Source organism: Symphalangus syndactylus, chromosome 6 (assembly GCF_028878055.3).
Source record: "Symphalangus syndactylus isolate Jambi chromosome 6, NHGRI_mSymSyn1-v2.1_pri, whole genome shotgun sequence".
Lineage (NCBI taxonomy): Eukaryota > Metazoa > Chordata > Mammalia > Primates > Hylobatidae > Symphalangus > Symphalangus syndactylus.
The window spans coordinates 48,184,488-48,202,328 of NC_072428.2; the positions used below are offsets into that span (position 1 = coordinate 48,184,488).

The 17,841-nt window shown below is 43.2% G+C and overlaps 1 protein-coding gene and 1 long non-coding RNA gene across 12 annotated transcripts in view; one reads left to right on the forward strand and one right to left on the reverse strand.

Annotated features, from left to right (window-relative positions):
• Window positions 1-294: 294 nt before the first annotated feature.
• Window positions 295-10,258, reverse strand: LOC129485264 (uncharacterized). Its single transcript, XR_010121318.1, has 2 exons — window positions 9,620-10,258; window positions 295-3,919 (listed from the first exon to the last, which is right to left on the reverse strand). It is a non-coding gene; the product is annotated as an uncharacterized lncRNA (long non-coding RNA).
• A 222-nt stretch (window positions 10,259-10,480) lies between these two features.
• RIC3 (RIC3 acetylcholine receptor chaperone) overlaps window positions 10,481-17,841 on the forward strand; it is a 77,424-nt gene continuing 70,063 nt past the window's right edge. For all 11 annotated transcript variants that reach the window (XR_010121305.1, XR_010121304.1, XR_010121306.1 and 8 more), the window contains exon 1: window positions 10,481-10,687. Coding sequence is in view for 7 of the 11 variants with exons in the window: in XM_055282537.2 (XP_055138512.1) it covers window positions 10,564-10,687 (124 nt within the window). In the remaining 4 variants the exon portion in view is untranslated. The remainder of the gene's footprint in view (window positions 10,688-17,841) is intronic.

A 17,841-nucleotide genomic window follows, 5' to 3' on the forward strand; every position in this document is an offset into this window, starting at 1 on the left:
ATCCAATTCAAGCAAGCTTAACGCATACAGGGAGGAATGTATTGGTTCACATGGCTGGGAAGACTTCAGGGCAGCTTCGAGAATCAAAGAATGAGAGGGAGCAAAAGGAGTCTTGGGGGTGAAACCATTCAGCACCACCAAGCTCGCTCTCCACCCCCCTTATTTTTGCTAGCTTCTCTCTCACCTTCTTCAAACAGACCTACTCCATGTGGTAGAGAAAATAGTTGCCTGGGAACCCCAACTTTACCTCTATCTTAGTTTGGGCTCCCCTCAAAGCAAACTCCAAGGCAAAAGTTTGGGTGTACCACTTTATTTGGAAGATGACACAAGAAGCAAAATGAGAGAGCAGGTAAGTGAGACAAAGAAGGGGCGGAAACCCCAAACGGGTGTGTCAGTGAATGGGTTACAGCTGGAGCAAGTAGATCTCAATCCTACTGGGATGCCTCAAAAAGAATCTGTGGAGCACCACTCAGAATTGAGCCCCTGAGGAACAAGGAAGCTGAGGTGTTTATCTGCCAACTCCCCTCCTTCATTGTTTAAGAGTTGCTCTGGGAGTGGTAACTCTCCCTAGCTTGCTCCCCAGGCCAGAGAAGCAGCTTTATGCAGAGAGACATAGGAGCTCAGTTTGTGTGCAGGGACTGTCTGAAGGTGATCTCAAGGGTGAACCAATGGGATATGAGTGGAGCACCTATACCATCCACTACAACTCCTTCCAGCACCATGCCCCACAAAGCAGCATGGAGCTGCTTCTTCTCCAGCTGCAGCAAGCCCAGCGAGGGACCTGATCTATCAGGCTTAGGTCACATGCCTGCTGTGGATCAATCACAGGTCCAGGGGAACAAAGGACTGCTTCCTAGGAAGAGGAGCAGCTTCATCTGTTGGAATACAAAAGGTTCCCCTAGTCCTTTTCCAGTAACCACAACCCATATTTGCTACTTAAGTAGTGAATTATAAGAAGAAGAGAGGCTGGCCTTGCTCTGCCCAGTAACCAGGGAACTGGCAGACACAAACCTGCCTGGTTCTCCAGTTTTCACCAACTTGATGCCCTGCAGAAAGAAAACAGTCATTATCAAAAAGCCAATTGTCATTCTGCCTCTTTAGACAAATTCCCATTAAAGATAAAGCAAATTTTAATTAGATTAAGTGTCCAATTATTGTAATTACATTTTTAAAAAATTCACATCATGAAGATGACCCTTTTTAAAAGGGTTGCAGGAATAATTAGTGTATTCATATTAACCAAAATGTATTGCATAATATTTATACCCAGAAGACAAAGTACATTACACACATTTCACCTTTGGGGAAAGCTTGCAAATGTTTTGGCAGTGGCATGAATATTTATAGGCAAGAGTGTGCTTTAGCAAGATTATGTGAGGAAGCATTTAAATGCTCACCAATTTTTACCCAGGGGTAAAGTATACAGAAAATGTAGTGCAGAGATTGTGGATATGCAAAGTGTGACTTAAGCAGGGAATTTCTATCAGTCTGCTTAATTAATTGGCACCAAAGACTATTTCTCCTTATTCAAGGCAGAAATGCCCAAGGTAACTGACTGTGACTTCTCTCTGCTCTGCGTCTTCCAGGGGCAGAGGCCAGTGAGGAGAGTTGGTAGGAAAGCAGTAAGGACATTCTCACCTTGACCACTCACCACCAAGAAACTTCTATCCTCCTACCCCTAACCTTTGCCCACCTGTCCCCATTTGGGTAGAGCTTTAGGATAAGAAATATGGGCCTTCTAGAGGCTTCCTCCCAAAGGTTTTCCTCGAAAACTCTTCCCTTTTCTGATTCCAATTTTCTTTCTTCAGACTTGCCTTCGAGCGGCAGCAGCTGTTGCTGTTTTTGTCTCACACATGATTGCCTTCCAGCCTCCATCACACCTGCTAGCTCAGTGGGAGGGAGGCAGCACAGTCTCCATTTCACAGATGAGAAAACTGGGGCCCCAGAGCTTGGAATAACTCCCAGAACCACACCACAGAACTGGCCTCGTAAGGAAGCTCCAGTGCCACAGATGCCAGATCTGCATGGGCTCTGCTCTGCCTGTCAGGAAACTGCGTTGTGGCCGCTACCAGCCACAGGAACATCCCACCTCTGCTGCCGCCTCACCCACCAAAAGAGGTACGCCAAGCAAACATTGCTGTTTCCTCTCAGATAACTTTCAAACCAAAGTTGGACACAGGTATGTCTGATCAGGGAAACAGTTAACTATTTGCCTAGTAGCAACAGAGGCCAGGAAATGTAGTTTGTTGGATTCTGCATTGAGAATCTGAGACTCTCAATGTGGATAATGTCAAATGAAGAAAGGGTATTCAAAGATTGTGGACATCTACTATTGGCAGGTGTTCATCGTATTTCCCTTAGCCCTGATCAAAATTCTACCCATCGTTCAAAGTCCAAGTCCCATATGCTGTTCTGTGCATTCTGTCCCATCTCCTGCCTTCCTTCTCTAACCTCTTCATTCTAAACTTTGGAGTTACAGGCCTTGCTCCCTTCTGCTCAGTGTTTTGGGCACCTGGGTCTCATTTTCCTGCTAACCACCTTGATTTCCTGCCCGTAGTAAAGTGTATGACTCTCCACAACGGGGACTCCACAGTGGAGAGAGGGAGAAAGAGAGAGTGAGAGAGAGAGAGAGAGATTTACTTTAGGCAATTGGCTCATGTGATTTTAGAAGGTGGCAAATCCAGACTCTGCAAGGTGGGCCAACAGGCTGGAGACCCAGGAAGGGCAGATGTTGCCGTTCAAATCCAAAGTTCTGTTGGCTACAGAATTGCTTCTTGCCAGGGCGAACTGGGTCTTTTATTCTATTGAGGCCTTCAACTGATTGGATAAGGCCCACTCACATTATGAAGAGCAATCTGCTTTACTCAAAGTCTGCCCATTCAAATGTTCATCTCATCCAAAAACACCCTCATAGAAACATCCAGAATTAAGTATGACCACATATCTAGGCACCATCACCCAGCCAAATTAACACACAATTAATCATTACAGTCACTTCAGGGACAAATATGGTGGCAAATTCAGTGACTTTTTGAAATGAGACTCTCTGGGGTGTCTCTTCAAGGCAACTGATTGCTGATTCCTGGAGAGAGGTCTAGTTGCTCAGAGCAGTGGCAGAATCAATGTGTTTGAGAAACTAGCAGCCTCATACTTGAATAAATATCTGCTGTGAACAAATTCTGTGCTCAGCCATGCCATGGGAGAAGCACCCTATCCTCCTGGGACTCCCAACTAGGTGAAAAGGCCCAATAAACCCATGAGAAACAGTGTCCACAGGAATCTAGTGAAAGGAAGAGTCAGCATGGGGTGGAATCTGAGAGAGCCTCCTGAAAAAAGTTCATAGTGTTTGGGCCTTATATTTTAGGGAAGATTGGCTATGAAAAGCAAGGAGGGAAGAAAATTGTGTAAATGAGCATCTTAAGAGAGGAATACACAGAGCTCATGCTGGCCTAGAGAGGAGGGGATGATTTTGGGCAAGAGAAATGAATTATGCTTCAAGGATGAAGGTCCTTGAAAGAGTGGCCAATGAGCTGAGACTAAATATGGCAGCCAAAGGGAGTCATGGAAGGCTTTTGAGCAGGAGAGGATCCCAAGCTCGGATTCCAGCCTGGTCTGGAGGGTAAAGCACACTGGATAAGACTTAGCAGACCATGAAGTCTCCTGAAAACTAGGCTACTGCCTCTGGGCTCTGTTTCCCTTGCAGGGAGTTCATAAAAAGGCAACCACTTCATATCCGTTTTCTTCCTTCTTGGTCGTCTTCCTCTTTCTTCTATTTTCGTCCCACCCCTCCCCAGCTTCTCTCCCACCTTATTTTTATTTTCCAATCTGAATTCTTCCTCCTCTAAATACTTTGTGTGAGTTCTCCTCTGTCCTCTCACTTCTTTCTTCAGCTCCTCATGGGCCTGTCTTCCAGGGAGACCTTATATTTAGGAAATAAAGAAACAGCTGTCAACTTAATCCCGGGAGAAGTTTTTCCACAATGACTTATAAGTAAATGCCCTAGAAATATAGTTTCCTGGCTGGGTGTGGTGGCTCACATCTGTAATCCCAGCCCTTTGGAAGGCTGAGGCAGGCGGATCACGAGGTCAGGAGATCAAGACCATCCTGGCCAAAATGGTGAAACCCCATCTCTACTAAAAATACAAAAATTAGCTGGGCATGGTGGCATGTGCCTGTAATCCCAGCTACTTGGGAGACTGAGGAGGGAGAATTGCTTGAACCAGGGAGTCGGAGGTTGCAGTGAGCCGAGATCACACCACTGCACTCCAGCCTGAAGACAGAGCGAGACTCTGTCTAAAAAAAAAAAAAAAAGAAACATAGTTTCCTCAATTTCCATTCCCTCATGTTAGAATTCAACAAGTGCCCTGATGTTAAAGAAATTTTGACTTTAGGAGTGATTTCATGAACGAAGCCTTCCAACTCATAATGATAAACATTCTGGGGCACTTTCCCACAGGCTGTCAGATAGGAAAAAGACACAAGGAATAAACAGATTTCTAAAGTTCAGCAAATGAAGGGTTTAGCTATTGTTTTTGAAGACTATTTCCTCTTTGCTGTCCAAAAGAACTGGCAGACACAGAAGTAGTGTACAGAATCCTGCTCTGGAAGTTGGGAGAAGTGGGTTTCAATCCCAGTGCAGACATGAATGATCAGGGTGATCCATAGCAAATCTTTGCCCCTTTGTAGACCACAGTTTTCCTTTTAATCTAATAAAAAGAGAAGTGAGACAACTGACAACTAATCCCTAAGGGCCTCTCGGTCTCCCCTCCCCTAACCACCTTCAGTCTTCTAGAATGGGCCCCTTGGAGGCTACCAGTCTCAAAGGATGCTTTGGGGATGCCAAGTCCAGCCCAGAATGTACTGGTTAGAAAATGCTTTTAAGTTCCCATGGACAGAGCAGAACATCCTTGGTTGCATTTAAACTCCAAAGGGAGCCCCTGTGCAAAGCTGGAGTGATTCCTGAATACCTCTTTGCCCATTTCCAAACCCTCACTACACTAAAAAATTCCTCCCACTGCACCCTGAGTCCTTTCTCAGACAATGGCCCAAACATATCCTTTACCAAGAGAACGAAGCCAACGAGAAATGAACCCCCTTGACTTTCTGTCCGTGCACCACTCCTTTTATTAATATATGCACCTGAACCCACTCCATCTCCTTTTCTCTGAGCTGATCCCTACTGCCAGGGGACTCAATGTCTGGCTCCCATGTCTGCTCCACAATCTGGGCTTTGCTCCTGCATTGGTCTCCCTTGCTCCGCTATTTTCCATCACATCTTTTCTGACATTTTTCCTCTAAATATATAAACATGCTTTTCTCTTCCCTTAGAAAAGTCACCCTCAAGTTATCACTGTAACTTTTATCCCTTCTTTTCATGCCAGCTCCATATACAGTGGGCTGTACTTGCCATCTCTACTTCCTTGTCATTTGCTCCTTCTTCAGCCTATAGCCATTAGACTTTTGATTTTTGATCTGAATTCCCTACCATTACTTTTTTTTTTTTTTTTTTTTGAGACAGATTCTCGCTCTGTCATCAAGGCTGGAGTACAGTGGCGCGATCTCAACTCACTGCAACCTCTGCCTCCTGGGTTCAAGCCATTCTCCTGCCTCAGCCTCCTGGATAGCTGGTATTACTGGCATGCACCACCATGCCTGGCTAATTTTTGTATTTTTAGTAGAGATGGGGTTTCACCATGTTGGCCAGGCTGGTCTCGAACTCCTGACCTCAGGTGATCCACCTACCTAGGCCTCCCAAAGTGCTAGGATTACAGGCATGAGCCACCATGCCCAGCCCCCTACCAATACTTTATTGGAAAACCTAAACCCTTAAGATCTTCAATTTTAGTGCACTCCTGGCTCTGATGTTATACCACCAGCCAACAGAGAGAGCAGCCATCCCGGGTCCCACTCCAAACTTCCCCAGCTCCATGAGCTGCCTACCAGCTCTGTCACCTTGAGGAGGCTCCCATGTCTTCCAGGCGCACATCCCAACTGACTGCAACAATGAATATGTTCCAAGCCAAATAGTCTGTACTATAACTTTGTGTTTTCACCTTTCTCTAGGCCACGTCTAGGACTAATGAGATCATGATCTCTGCCCGTTTACCTTGGCCACCATCTAAAGTCCAAGCCTCCAGCCAACGTCATCAATTTGCACATGGCCCCTCATCTCCATCCTGCTCACTTCATATTTTACTCTGACTCCATTTTTGACTTCCAAACCTTCCACTTACTGTGCCGTATAGAGTCAAGATCTATCATCAGAAAAACTCCTATATCCTTGACTTCTTTGACGTTTCTCTTTCTTCTTTTTTTCTTTTTTCTTTCTTTCTTTTTTTTTTTTTGAGATGGAGTCTCGCTCTGTCACCAGGCTGGAGTGCAGTGGCATGATCTCAGCTCACTGCGACCTCTGCCTCCCGGGTTCAAGCGATTCTCCTGCCTCAGCCTCCCAAGTAGCTGGGATTACAGGCGCACGTCATCACGCCCAGCTAATTTTTGTATTTTTAGTAGAGATGGGTTTCATCATGTTGGCCAGGATGGTCTTGATTTCTTGACCTCATGATCTGCCCCCTTGGCCTCCCAAAGTGCCAGGATTACAGATATGAGCCACCGCACCCAGCCTGTCTTCCTCTAATGAAAACTAGGCTGTTGCCTCTGGGCTCTGTTTCCCTTGCAGATCTCCCAAAGTAAGAGCTATTTTTCTTCCCACAGCTTAAAGCCTGGGAATAGAATAGATGCCCAACTTCTTTCCCCTTGCTGCTTCCAAATTGCTTCTTCCTCTTCTTCCTTTAAAAACCATAGCTCCTGGCCAGGTGCGGTGGCTCACGCCTGTAATTCCAGCACTTTGGGAGGCTGAGGCAGGTGGATAACAAGGTCAGGAGATCGAGACCATCCTGGCTAACACAGTGAAACCCCATCTCTACTAAAAATACAACAAAAAAATTAGCCGGGCGTGGTGGCAGGCACCTGTAGTCCCAGCTACTTGGGAGGCTGAGGCACGAGAATGGCGTGAACCCAGGAGGCGGAGCTTGCAGTGAGCCAAGATTGCACCACTGCACTCCAGCCTGGCGACAGAGCAAGACTCTGTCTCAAAAATAAATAAATAAATAAATAAATAAAAATTAAAAAAATTTTTTAAAAAAACACAGCTCCTTAGAAGAGCATGTCATCTGGCTGCTCATTACTTCTTCTGTTCCTGTCACCTTCCAACCTTGTAGTAACTCCACATTCATTAAAGATTTTAACATGTGGATCACTATTTCCCACCTCATTTCTGTCCTCATACATGGGAACTTCAACATAATGTTGTAACCTAGGTTTCCATTGTGGCTTCTTATAACTTCACGTGAGCACTCTCACTAATGTCATCTTCTCCCAGACTTCATTTACTGTAGATGGGCTGATGATTTCCTATTGTTTCTAGCCCAGACATCTCTTCTGAGCTCCAGGCCCATATATCCAACTGGATATTTCTACTGGGATATTTCATGGAACTTCAAATTCAACTAGTCAAAATCTGAACTCTTCATCTTTCTCACAAACCTGATTCTTCTCTTCTTAAAATCATGTTATATAGAATCAATGTCTACCAGTTACCCAAGCTAGAATTTGGTGGCGGGGCTGGGGGAGTGTGGTCATTCCAGACTCCTCTGTATTTCTTAGAGAAATACATCCCATTAGTCACCTCCTCCCTAAGCTGCCCCTATAGTCCAGGAGTCCAGAGGTTTTCTGAATAAACCTCCCCAGAGAGTAAACCTGGTAGCTAAGAGGGCAAATTCTTGAGTAAGCATGCCTGTATTCAAATCATAGCTTCCAGTTTATACTGTGTAATTGTTGGCAAGTAAATTATGTTTTCTGGGGCTCCATTTTCTTACCTGTGAAATGGGTATATAATAATATTGCTTACCTCTTGAAGTTATTGGGAGGATTAATTATGATATGTAAGATGCCTAAAACATAATTAGTACTCTAACTTTTAGTGATGTTAATAACATCAATGATAATAATGCCTGAGTGAAGCCAGCAGTGGCACCCATCTGGCTGCATGAATCAAGGAAAGAGATTCAGAAGATATCCATTGCTTTAAAAAAAATAAACAATTTTTTTTTTTTTAGAGACAGGGTCTCACTCTGTCACCTTGGCAGGAGTGGGTGCCCCTACTGGCTTCATTCAGCATTATTACCATCTTATATATCATAATTAATTGTGGTTTCACACAATCATACCTCACTGCAGCCTCAAACTCTTGGGCTCAAGTGATCTTCCCACCTCAGCTTCCTGAGTAGTTGGGACTACAGGTGCACACCACCATGCCTAGTTAATTTTTTACATTTTTTTGGTAGAGATTAGGGCTCTTCCTATGTTGCCCAGGCTGGCTTTGAACTCTTGGCCTCAAGCCATCCTCCAGCCTTGGCCTCCCAAAGCCCTGGGATTATAGGTGTGAGCCACTGTGCCCAGTCTCAACTGCTTTTTAATCAGATTTCCAACCAATCCTTCATTCAGACCCACTCTGCACCCTTGGCTTTAAAGGAACCCAGTACCTCCAATTCTTAAGAGCATGGGTTCTGAGGGGCAAATTAGTTTACTCCTTACAGGCTTTCCATCCACAGGCATTTAACTTTTTATACTCTACACCTGTGCTGTCTAATGTGGGCGCCAATGAGCCACGCTATCGTGCTGATAAAATTTGAAATATTTTGGTATCTTGGTTTAAAATATTATTAAAATAAATTTTACTTATTTTTACCTTTTAAATGTGGCTACTGGAAAATTTTAAATTACATATGTGGCTGTTATTGTTTCTATTGGACAGTGTTGTGTGCATCTTACAAAATTGACATTTCTCATCTGCTGTCATGTTTTCTATCATTGTATTTAGTCTTGTAGTTTATACACTTCATTTATTTATTTTCCTTTTTGGGACTGTCTCGGGAAAGCAAAGATAAATGCATGTTACATCTGCCATGTTTAACTGGAAATTCTACCTAAGCTTTTCACAATGTATCTCCTGCTTATATTTGTGCACTTCGTGTCCTGTCACTACTCTATGGCCCTGCCAAAATGAATTGCCAATAGCTTTCTGAACACACCAGGAAGCTTCCAGATTTGCCTTTATTTTTTTGGCCTCCATTTCCTGGAATACCTTTCTAACTCCTCCCACCTGTCTGCCTTTAAGTTACTCATTTTTCAACAGCTAACTCAATTTCACCTTCTCAAAGGAGCTTTTCTTGACTTTTCCTCATACCAGTTGAGCAGACTGCTCGGGGATCCAGAATATTTCCTGCATTTTTTTTGTTTGGGTAATTATCTGCCCTACGAAGGGAATCCATTTTATTCATCAGACCCTGTAGTGCCAAGTTGAGGAAACTAAAATAATGTTAAATGAACGAATGAAGACAATAACAAATGTTAGGTAACATGGGCACAGTAAGATGGCGCCGGTTCCGGGTTCTTCACCCCCGGTTCCCGGTTCTCCACCCCCGGTTCCCGGTTCTCCACCCCGCGAGCCCGCCAAGAGAAGGCCAATCAGGGAAGAACACCTCCTGCCTTTTACTCAAACCCCACCCCTAAGCCAATCACCGATGACCACGTAGCCCCACTGAGTATAAAAACCCAGCACCTAAACAGCTCGCCTTTCCTTCCTTCCTTCTCTTCCTCCTCCGTGTGGTGTCGCCTTGGTGCCTCCAATAAAATCTCTTGACCGCGATCAGCGTGTCTTTGGTTTGAGCCTGATCGGGTCCGACTCTGAGTCGGTCAGACTCTTTCAACAAAGAACGGTGGGATTGTAGAGAAAGGAGAGGCTGACTGAAAAAGTTTCGAGAGAGCAGTGTTTTTAAGCTGTTCTTCAGAGAAGTTTTTGACAACTGGAGATGGTGTCAGGAATTTTCCAGGCAGTGGGAACAGGACAAGCAAGGCTTTCCTGAAGACAAGCAATATGCTAAAGAAACAGCAAATCATCCAGTTTGGAAGGAGCATTGGTAAGACGAGATCATGCAGGGAGTTGAGGTTACAGAAAGGAGTTTGACTACTGTTCTGAAGATAATGGAGAGTTAAAAGGTTGTAAGCTGGAGAGAGAGAGAATTAGTCTTGTGTTTTAGCATTATCACCTGTGGCTGCAGACAGATAATGAACGCGAGGGGCATGAGTGGAAGCTGGAAAACAGCGAGTTCATGGAGATGAGGAGAAACTTGATGTTGTGATCTACGGGTGGGTGGGGGGCAATGGTGGTAAGCGGGGATAGAGATCCGGGCACGACCGCCGGATGTGTAGGCGGTAGAATGCACAGGACTCAGTAAAAGATGAACATGGGGAGTGAGGGAGGAGTTTTTAGTTAGTATGAACGGGAAGGCGAGGGTACCATTTACAGCGACGGGTAACCACGCGGGAGGAGCAGGTCAGCTCCGGACAGTGGAGGTGAAGATGCGTGCGCCTCGCGCACCTTGTCCCTCGCGCGACGCCGTCCGCGCCGCCAGGGGTTCTGTCGGGAGCGGCAGCCCTCGCTGCGGTTCCGGTTCCGGTTCCAGTTCCGGCTGGCGTCTGCACCTGCGACCACCGTGAGCAGTCATGGCGTACTCCACAGTGCAGAGAGTCGCTCTGGCTTCTGGGCTTGTCCTGGCTCTGTCGCTGCTGCTGCCCAAGGCCTTCCTGTCCCGCGGGAAGCGGCAGGAGCCGCCGCCGACACCTGAAGGTAAGAGCAGACCAGCTCCCTCTGAACTTCCCGGCGCCGAAGAGTACGGAGAACGCTGCTCGAGGGAGGGGTGACTGTGAGAGTCTGCAGTCTTCGCCGAAATATTCACCAGACTGACTGGAGAGGGCGGACGACATGGCGTTGAAGGGCCAATCCCCACGGTTCCGTTGTTATCAGCGGATGGCGGCCCAGATGGTTCTGCTGCTGGAAGGGCCAGGAATGTATGCATGCATGCATGTCTGGGCATCCTTTAGGTGGCCTTGGATACTCCCGTTTACGCGCAGTCCCTTCTCTCTTACCCCACTGGCTTAACTCATCTCGTCACCAGTTGTTCACGTGCTTTGAGTCAAGGGTTCCCAGTTGGGTTTCCCTCTTCAGGTTTTCCGTGTACTTTCTGACGCGCCGCTTGGTACGAAATCAAGGCAAATGGAATTGGTATAGCAAACCTTAATTCGTTATGTTTTTTCAACTTGGTGCTGGGCGCTCACTGCTTCAGGCTCTTCTTGTGCCTTTAAAAATATATCTTGAAGATTTTAATAACCCCAGTTTCAGTTACTGAGGTGGTTATGAACGAATTATTATGTTCCCCTTATTGAAACAGTGTTTATCTGTTAATTCTTCGTTGTTGGCATGATGCATGTGGTGTTTAAAAATTCATCCTCTTAGCTGCACTGGGGCCTTTTACAGAATGAGTGTAAAGGCATGGTGCTGAAGGCTGGGAGAAGGAACCAGAACAATTTTCTATAGGTCATGAAGTTCTACTGGTAACTTTCTCCTGTAAATTATCCTTGTAACATCTTTGAGACATGATTTTACGGTGTCTGAACACTTACAGTAATGTTTAAACTGTTGATTGCTGGACAGCTCCTTTTGAACTGTAATCCACTTCCTTCTGCTTTATGCACATTGGCTGTAGTTCCATTCTCTTGAGCATCATACACACTATAAATGCAAAGCACCAAGCTTTAGGGGTGGAGGGCAGATTGAACACATAATTCTGTTTACAGAATTCGCCTGATAATCTCCATGCTTGTAAGACTATCCACTTGGGAGAGACTTCTAAAACATCTTTGCGTATTTGTTCTTTTTTTTTCTTTCTGTCTTATTGCAATAATCCCAATGATTTTTACCTACTTTGTCTAATGATATTGTCTACCTTGAAGAAGAGTAAATTCATGATGATCCTGAACAGTGAAGATTCTTCGAAAACTTTTTTTTTTTTTTTTTTTTTTTACTTTCCATTATGGTGAATTATCTTGAACAAGTACTATTGACTGTGAGTGGGAGACACTCTTCTGAACGTTGTAGAAAATACAGAGTGGAGATTAGACATGGGTTATTCTCTTGAGAACTCAAGTGTTGGTATTCAGTGTTCTCATGTTAGGATCTTTGTACTTTCAGTTCTCTTTATTCCTGAAGGGCTGTGCTTTTCCCTCAGTGCCCTTCCCATCATTCAGATTTCTGCTCAAATGAAACCTCCTCAGAGAGACTTCCCCTGATGACACTGACTAAAATAACTCTTTCCTCCCATCATTCTCTATTTTATCATGTTTTATATTCTTTATGATAGGCATCACTATATGGTATGGAATATTCTTAAGTGTTTACTTGTTTGTTTTTTTGTCTCCACCTTCTAGAATGTAAGTTTCAAGGGTAGGGACTTTGTCTTGTTTACCACTATTTCTTCAGTACCTGGCATATAATGGGCAGTCAATAAATACTTTAAGATTATTAAGCTACCAATACTGTAAATTCTGTTTTTGACAAGGAGAAGCTACTGAAGCAGTATAACCTAGGAAAAAACTTACCTTGAATGATACATTCCAGTAACTGAAACTTGCAGCAATGAATCTTAACCATTTTGGGGTTACATACTCCTTTGAGAATCTTATGAAAGCTATGTATTTTTTTTCTTTCTCTCTCCTTCCTCCCTCCCTCCCTCCCTCCTTTCTTCTCTTCTTGGCCGCCTTTCCCTTTCTCTTTCCCTTTCCCTGGGTCTCACTCTGTCACCCAGGCTGGAGTGCAGAGTCATGATCACAGCTCACTGCAGCCTCTGCTTCTAGGGCTCAACAGATCCTCCCACCTCAGCCTCCCAAGTAAGTGGGACTACAGGCACATGCTACCACGCCTGGCTAATTAAAAAAAAAATTTTTTTTTTGGTAGAGATGGGGGTCTCATTGTATTGCCCAGGCTGGTGTCGAACTCATGGGCTCAAGTGATCCTTCTGCCTTAGCCTTCCAAAGTGCTGGGATTACAGGCTTGAGCCACTGCACTCAGCCTAAAACTGTATTTTCTCTCTAGAAAAATGTACCTACTCTTTATAAATGTACTCAGAATTTCAGTATCAATTCAGAGAATTCTCAGAACCCAGAAATCCCTGCTTTGAAGAAACGAATAACCCTGAGTATTTGAAAATTCTTAAAAATACACATTGTTATGTCTTCCATTTTTGCCTACTGATGTGCGTGAAACAAGCACAGTTCCCTTTCCACATGAAAGCCTTTAAGATAGTCTTTTAACAAATATGATGTACCATATCACATATTGTGCACACAGTGGATAGACACTATGTATTCCAAGAAAAAATGAGTGAACTCCATGCTTTGAGGCGGCCACAGTTTAGTAAAGGAAAGCAGACATGTCAGCAGATAAATGCAAGAGTGTCAGTTACAGTTACTCAAGTCTGCACAGGGAACAATGGAGACATGTATGCAATGGTCAGTGTTATTGGGACTTAAGAAGGGTTCCATAAACCAGGTGTGACAGCTCATGCCTGTAATCCCAGCACTTTGAAAGGCTGAGGCGGAAGGATTGCTTGAGCCTGGGAGTTCGAGACCAGCTTGGGCAACATAACAAGACCCCCATCTCTACAAAAAAAGTTTGTTTTTTTCAATTAGCTGGGCATGGTGGTGTGCACCTGTAGCCTCAGCTACTCTGTAGGCTGAGGTGGGAGGATGGTTTGAAGTCTGGAGGTCAAGGCTACAGTGAGGTGTGATTGTGTAACTGCACTGCAGCCTGGGCAACAGAGTGAGACTCTGCCAAAAAAAAAAAAAGGTTTCATAGAACATAGAGGAGGGAAGTCTTTTTGTTTTTTTTTGATAACAGCTTTCTTGAGATCTAATTTACATATACAATTCACCCACTTAAAGTGTACAATTTATTGGGTTTCAGTATATTCAGAGTTGTGCAACCATCACTACAACCAATTTTAGAATATTTCTTTAGCCCCCAAAGAAACCCTATACTTTTTAGCTATTACTCCACAAATCCCCCAGCCCACCTCCAGCCCTAGGCAACCACTGATCTACTTTATGTCTCTATAGATTTGCCTGTTCTGGACATTTCATATAAATGGAATCATACAATATCTAATCTTTTGTGACTGACGTCTTTTAACTAGCATAATGTTTTCAAGGTTCATCCATGTTGTAGCATGTAGCAGTACTTCTTTTTATGGCTGAATAATATTTCATTGTGTGGATATACCACATTTCATTTATTCATTAATCAGTTGATGGACATTGAATTTTTGCCTTTTAGCTATTATGAATAATGTTGCTACTGATATCTGTTTACAAATTTTTGTGTAGACTTAATGTTTTCATTTCTCTTGAGTGTATACATTTGGAAAATGTGAGCATTCCAGTGTGACTGGAACTAAGCGTGGAATTTCTAGGTCGTATGGTTATTACATGTTTAACCTTTTGAGGAACAGTCAGACCATTTTCCAAAGCAGCTGTACCATTTTACATGACCACCAGCAGTGTAAGAGGGCTTCTGGTTTCTTGTCAATACTTGTTTGTTATCTGTCTTCTTGGTTATAGCCATCCTAGTGGGAATGAAATGGTATCTCATTGTGATTTTATTTGCATTTCCCTGATGACTAAGGACATTGAGCATTTTTTGTGTGTTTATTCACTCTTTGTCTATTTGTATATCTTGTTTTGGAGAAACGTGTATTCAGGTCCTTTTAACCCTCTTTAAAAGTCGGATTACTTGTCTTTTTTTTTTTTTTTTTTTTTTGAGAGAGAGACAGGTCTCACTCTGGTGCACAGGCTGGAGTACAGTGGTGCCATCATTGCTCACTGCAGCCCCAAACTCCTGGGGTCAAGTGATTCTCTCATCTCACCCTCCCAGGTAACTAGGACTACAGGTGTGTGCCACCATAGCTGGCTAATTTTTAAATTTTTTGGCAGAGATGAGGCTCTCACTGTATTTCCCAGGCTGGTCTTGAACTTTTGGCCTCCTGAAGCACTGGGATTACAGGTGTGAGCCACCACACTTGGCCCTTGTCTTTTTATTGTTGAGTTGTAAGAGTTCTTTGTATATTCTAGGTACAAATCTGTTATCAGATATATGATTTGCAAATATTTTCTTCCATTCAGTGGTTGCCTTCACCTTCTTGATGGTGCCCTTTGAATAAGAAAAGTTTTACATTTTCTCTGATGAAGTCCAATTTATTTACTTTTTTCTTTTGTTTCTCCTGCTTTTAGTGTCATATCTGAGACAAATTGCCAAATCCAAGGTCATGAAGATTTATGCCTATGTTTTCAAGTTTTATAGTTTTTGCTCCTGCAGTTAAGTCTTTGATCCCTTTGAATTAATTTGTGTATATGGGTAAGGTAGGAGTCCAACTTCATGTGGATATATAGTTGCCCCAGCACCATTTGTTGAAAAGACTCTTCTTTTCTCATTAAATTGTTCTGGCACCCATGTCAAATCAGTTGACTCTAAATGTAAGAGTTTGTTTCTGGACTCTCAATTATATTACGTTAATCTATACACTTATCCTTATGCCAGTACCATGCTGTCTTAATTATTGTAGTTTTCTAAGTTATGAAATCATGAAATGTGTCCTTCAACTTTGTTCTTCTTTTTCAAGATTGTTTTGCTATTTTGGGTCCTGTGACCTAGCATTTCCATAGGAATTTTGGATCATCACTTTAGTTTCTGCCAAAAAAAAAAAAAAAAAAATGCCAGTTGGGATTTTGATAGAGTGAACTGAAGCAATTTGGAGAGTGCTGCCATCTTACCAATGTTAAATCTTTCAATCTATGAACAGAGGATTTCTTTTTTATTTACCTAGGTCTTTGATTTATTTTAAAGGAGATTGTAGTTTTTAGTGTGAAAGTCTTATTTTGTTAAATATATTCATAAGTATTTTATTCTTTTTGATATAAATTTTGTTTTCAGATTGTTCTTCAGTGTATAGACAATTAGTTTTTGTATATTGATACTGTATCTTGTCACCTTGCTGAACTTGTCTGCATATATAGTTTTACTTTTTTTTTTTTTTATCTGAATGCCTTTTATTTTTATTTTTACTTTTTTTGGCCTAACTGCCCTAGCTGGAACCTTTAGTGCAATGTTGAGTGGAAGTGGTAAGAACAAACATCTTTTCTTGTCCTTGATCTTAAGAAGTATGCTTTCCTAGCATATATAATGTTATCTGGGGGCATTTCGTAGATGCCTTTTTTCAGGTTGAGGAAGTTCCCTTGTATTCTTAGTTTGCTGAGTGTTTTTCGTTATGAAGGGGTATTGAATTTTATCAAATACTTTTTTCTATGTCTGTTGAGATGATTGTGTGAGTTTTGTCCTTTATTGATGTGGCATATTACATTAATTGAAATTTAGATGTTAACCCAGCTTTGCCTTCCTTGGCTAAATTGAGGAGGCAACTCTTAAAGTGTTTTCTTTTGTGTGTGTGTGTGTGTGTGTTTAAATGATCCAGATGAAAAAGGGCATTCTAGGTAGAAGAAATACAGAGCAAAGAAACCCAGAGGCTTAGGGCCAGGCACGGTGGCTCATGTCTATAAACCCAGCACTTGGGGAGCCCAAGGCGGGCAGATTGCTTGAGGCCAGGAGTTCGAGACCAGCCTGGCCAACACGGAGAAACCCTGTCTCTACTAAAAATATAAAAATTAGCCCAGTGTGATGGTGCTCGCCTGTAATTCCAGCTACTTGGGAGGCTGAAGCAGGAGAATCGCTTGAACCTGGGAGATGGAGGTTGCAGTGAGCTGACATCCCGCCACTGCATTCCAGCCTGGGCGACAGAGTGAGACTCTGTCTCAAAAAAAAAAAAAAAAAAAGAAAAGAAACATAGAGCCATAAAGTATCTTTAGAGTTGTGAGAGAAGACACCAGAGAAGTTGGCATGGGCCAAATTGTGAAGGTTTTTTTCTGTCATACTTAAGGAGATTGGGTTTTATTCTAAAGGCAGATGAGGCATCATTGAGTGTGTAAGGAGAAGAGAAACATTTTACCTGGTTTTAGAAAGGACACCCTGGCAGCAGTGTAGACACTGCATTGTGAGGATTTCTTCAGGGAGAAGATTGTTGTAGCCATCCAGTTGAGACATCATGAGCATGACCATGTCATTGTCATTGGGCTCATCAGTTGTGACAAGTGACAGAAAAGTCAGCTTGACTAAGACAGGGCATTTATTTACTTGTGTAAATGAAAAGACCCTCTGTTAGAAATGTCTTGCGGTATGGTTTGAACCAGAGACTCACAGTTGTCACATTGGGGCTCTAGCTCTTATTTTCTGTGTCCTTTTCACTCTGGGTTCATTCTCAAGTTGGTTCTGTACCCTGGCTGCTCTCTCAGAGTAGTAACAATGGTTGCAAAAGTTTCGGACATTACCTCCTCACATGCTATTGCCCAGAGAAAGTGAGAGTGCCTCATTTATATACGTATGTATGTATGTAGAGCTGGCCTGGAACTCCTGGCCTCAAGTCATTGTCCCACCGCAGCCTCCTAACATGCTGGGATTACAGCACTTTGCTGGGCACAGCTCTAGGCCTCTTTTCTTTTAAGTCCTCCATCACTCTCACCTTCCAGCCCCACTCCCAAGATTCTTTCCCAGAAGTTCCAGCAAACATGTCCACTCACGTTAATGGCTTGAATTAAGTTAACTTGTGGTGCTGTGGGTAGAAAGAATATACTGATGAATCTACTCTGGAGTTGAGAGGAGTTCCCAAAGGAAAATATGGTATTAGAGCAAGAGAGGTTATCAATGGATAGATTGGAGGGAAGAGAATAATTTTAAGAGACATTTTAAAATAGAATGGGAAAGTGAGGGAGAGGGAGACATCTGGATTATTCTCAGGTTTAGGTGAAGGGATAGATGGTGATTTCCTTTGCCAAAATAGGAAT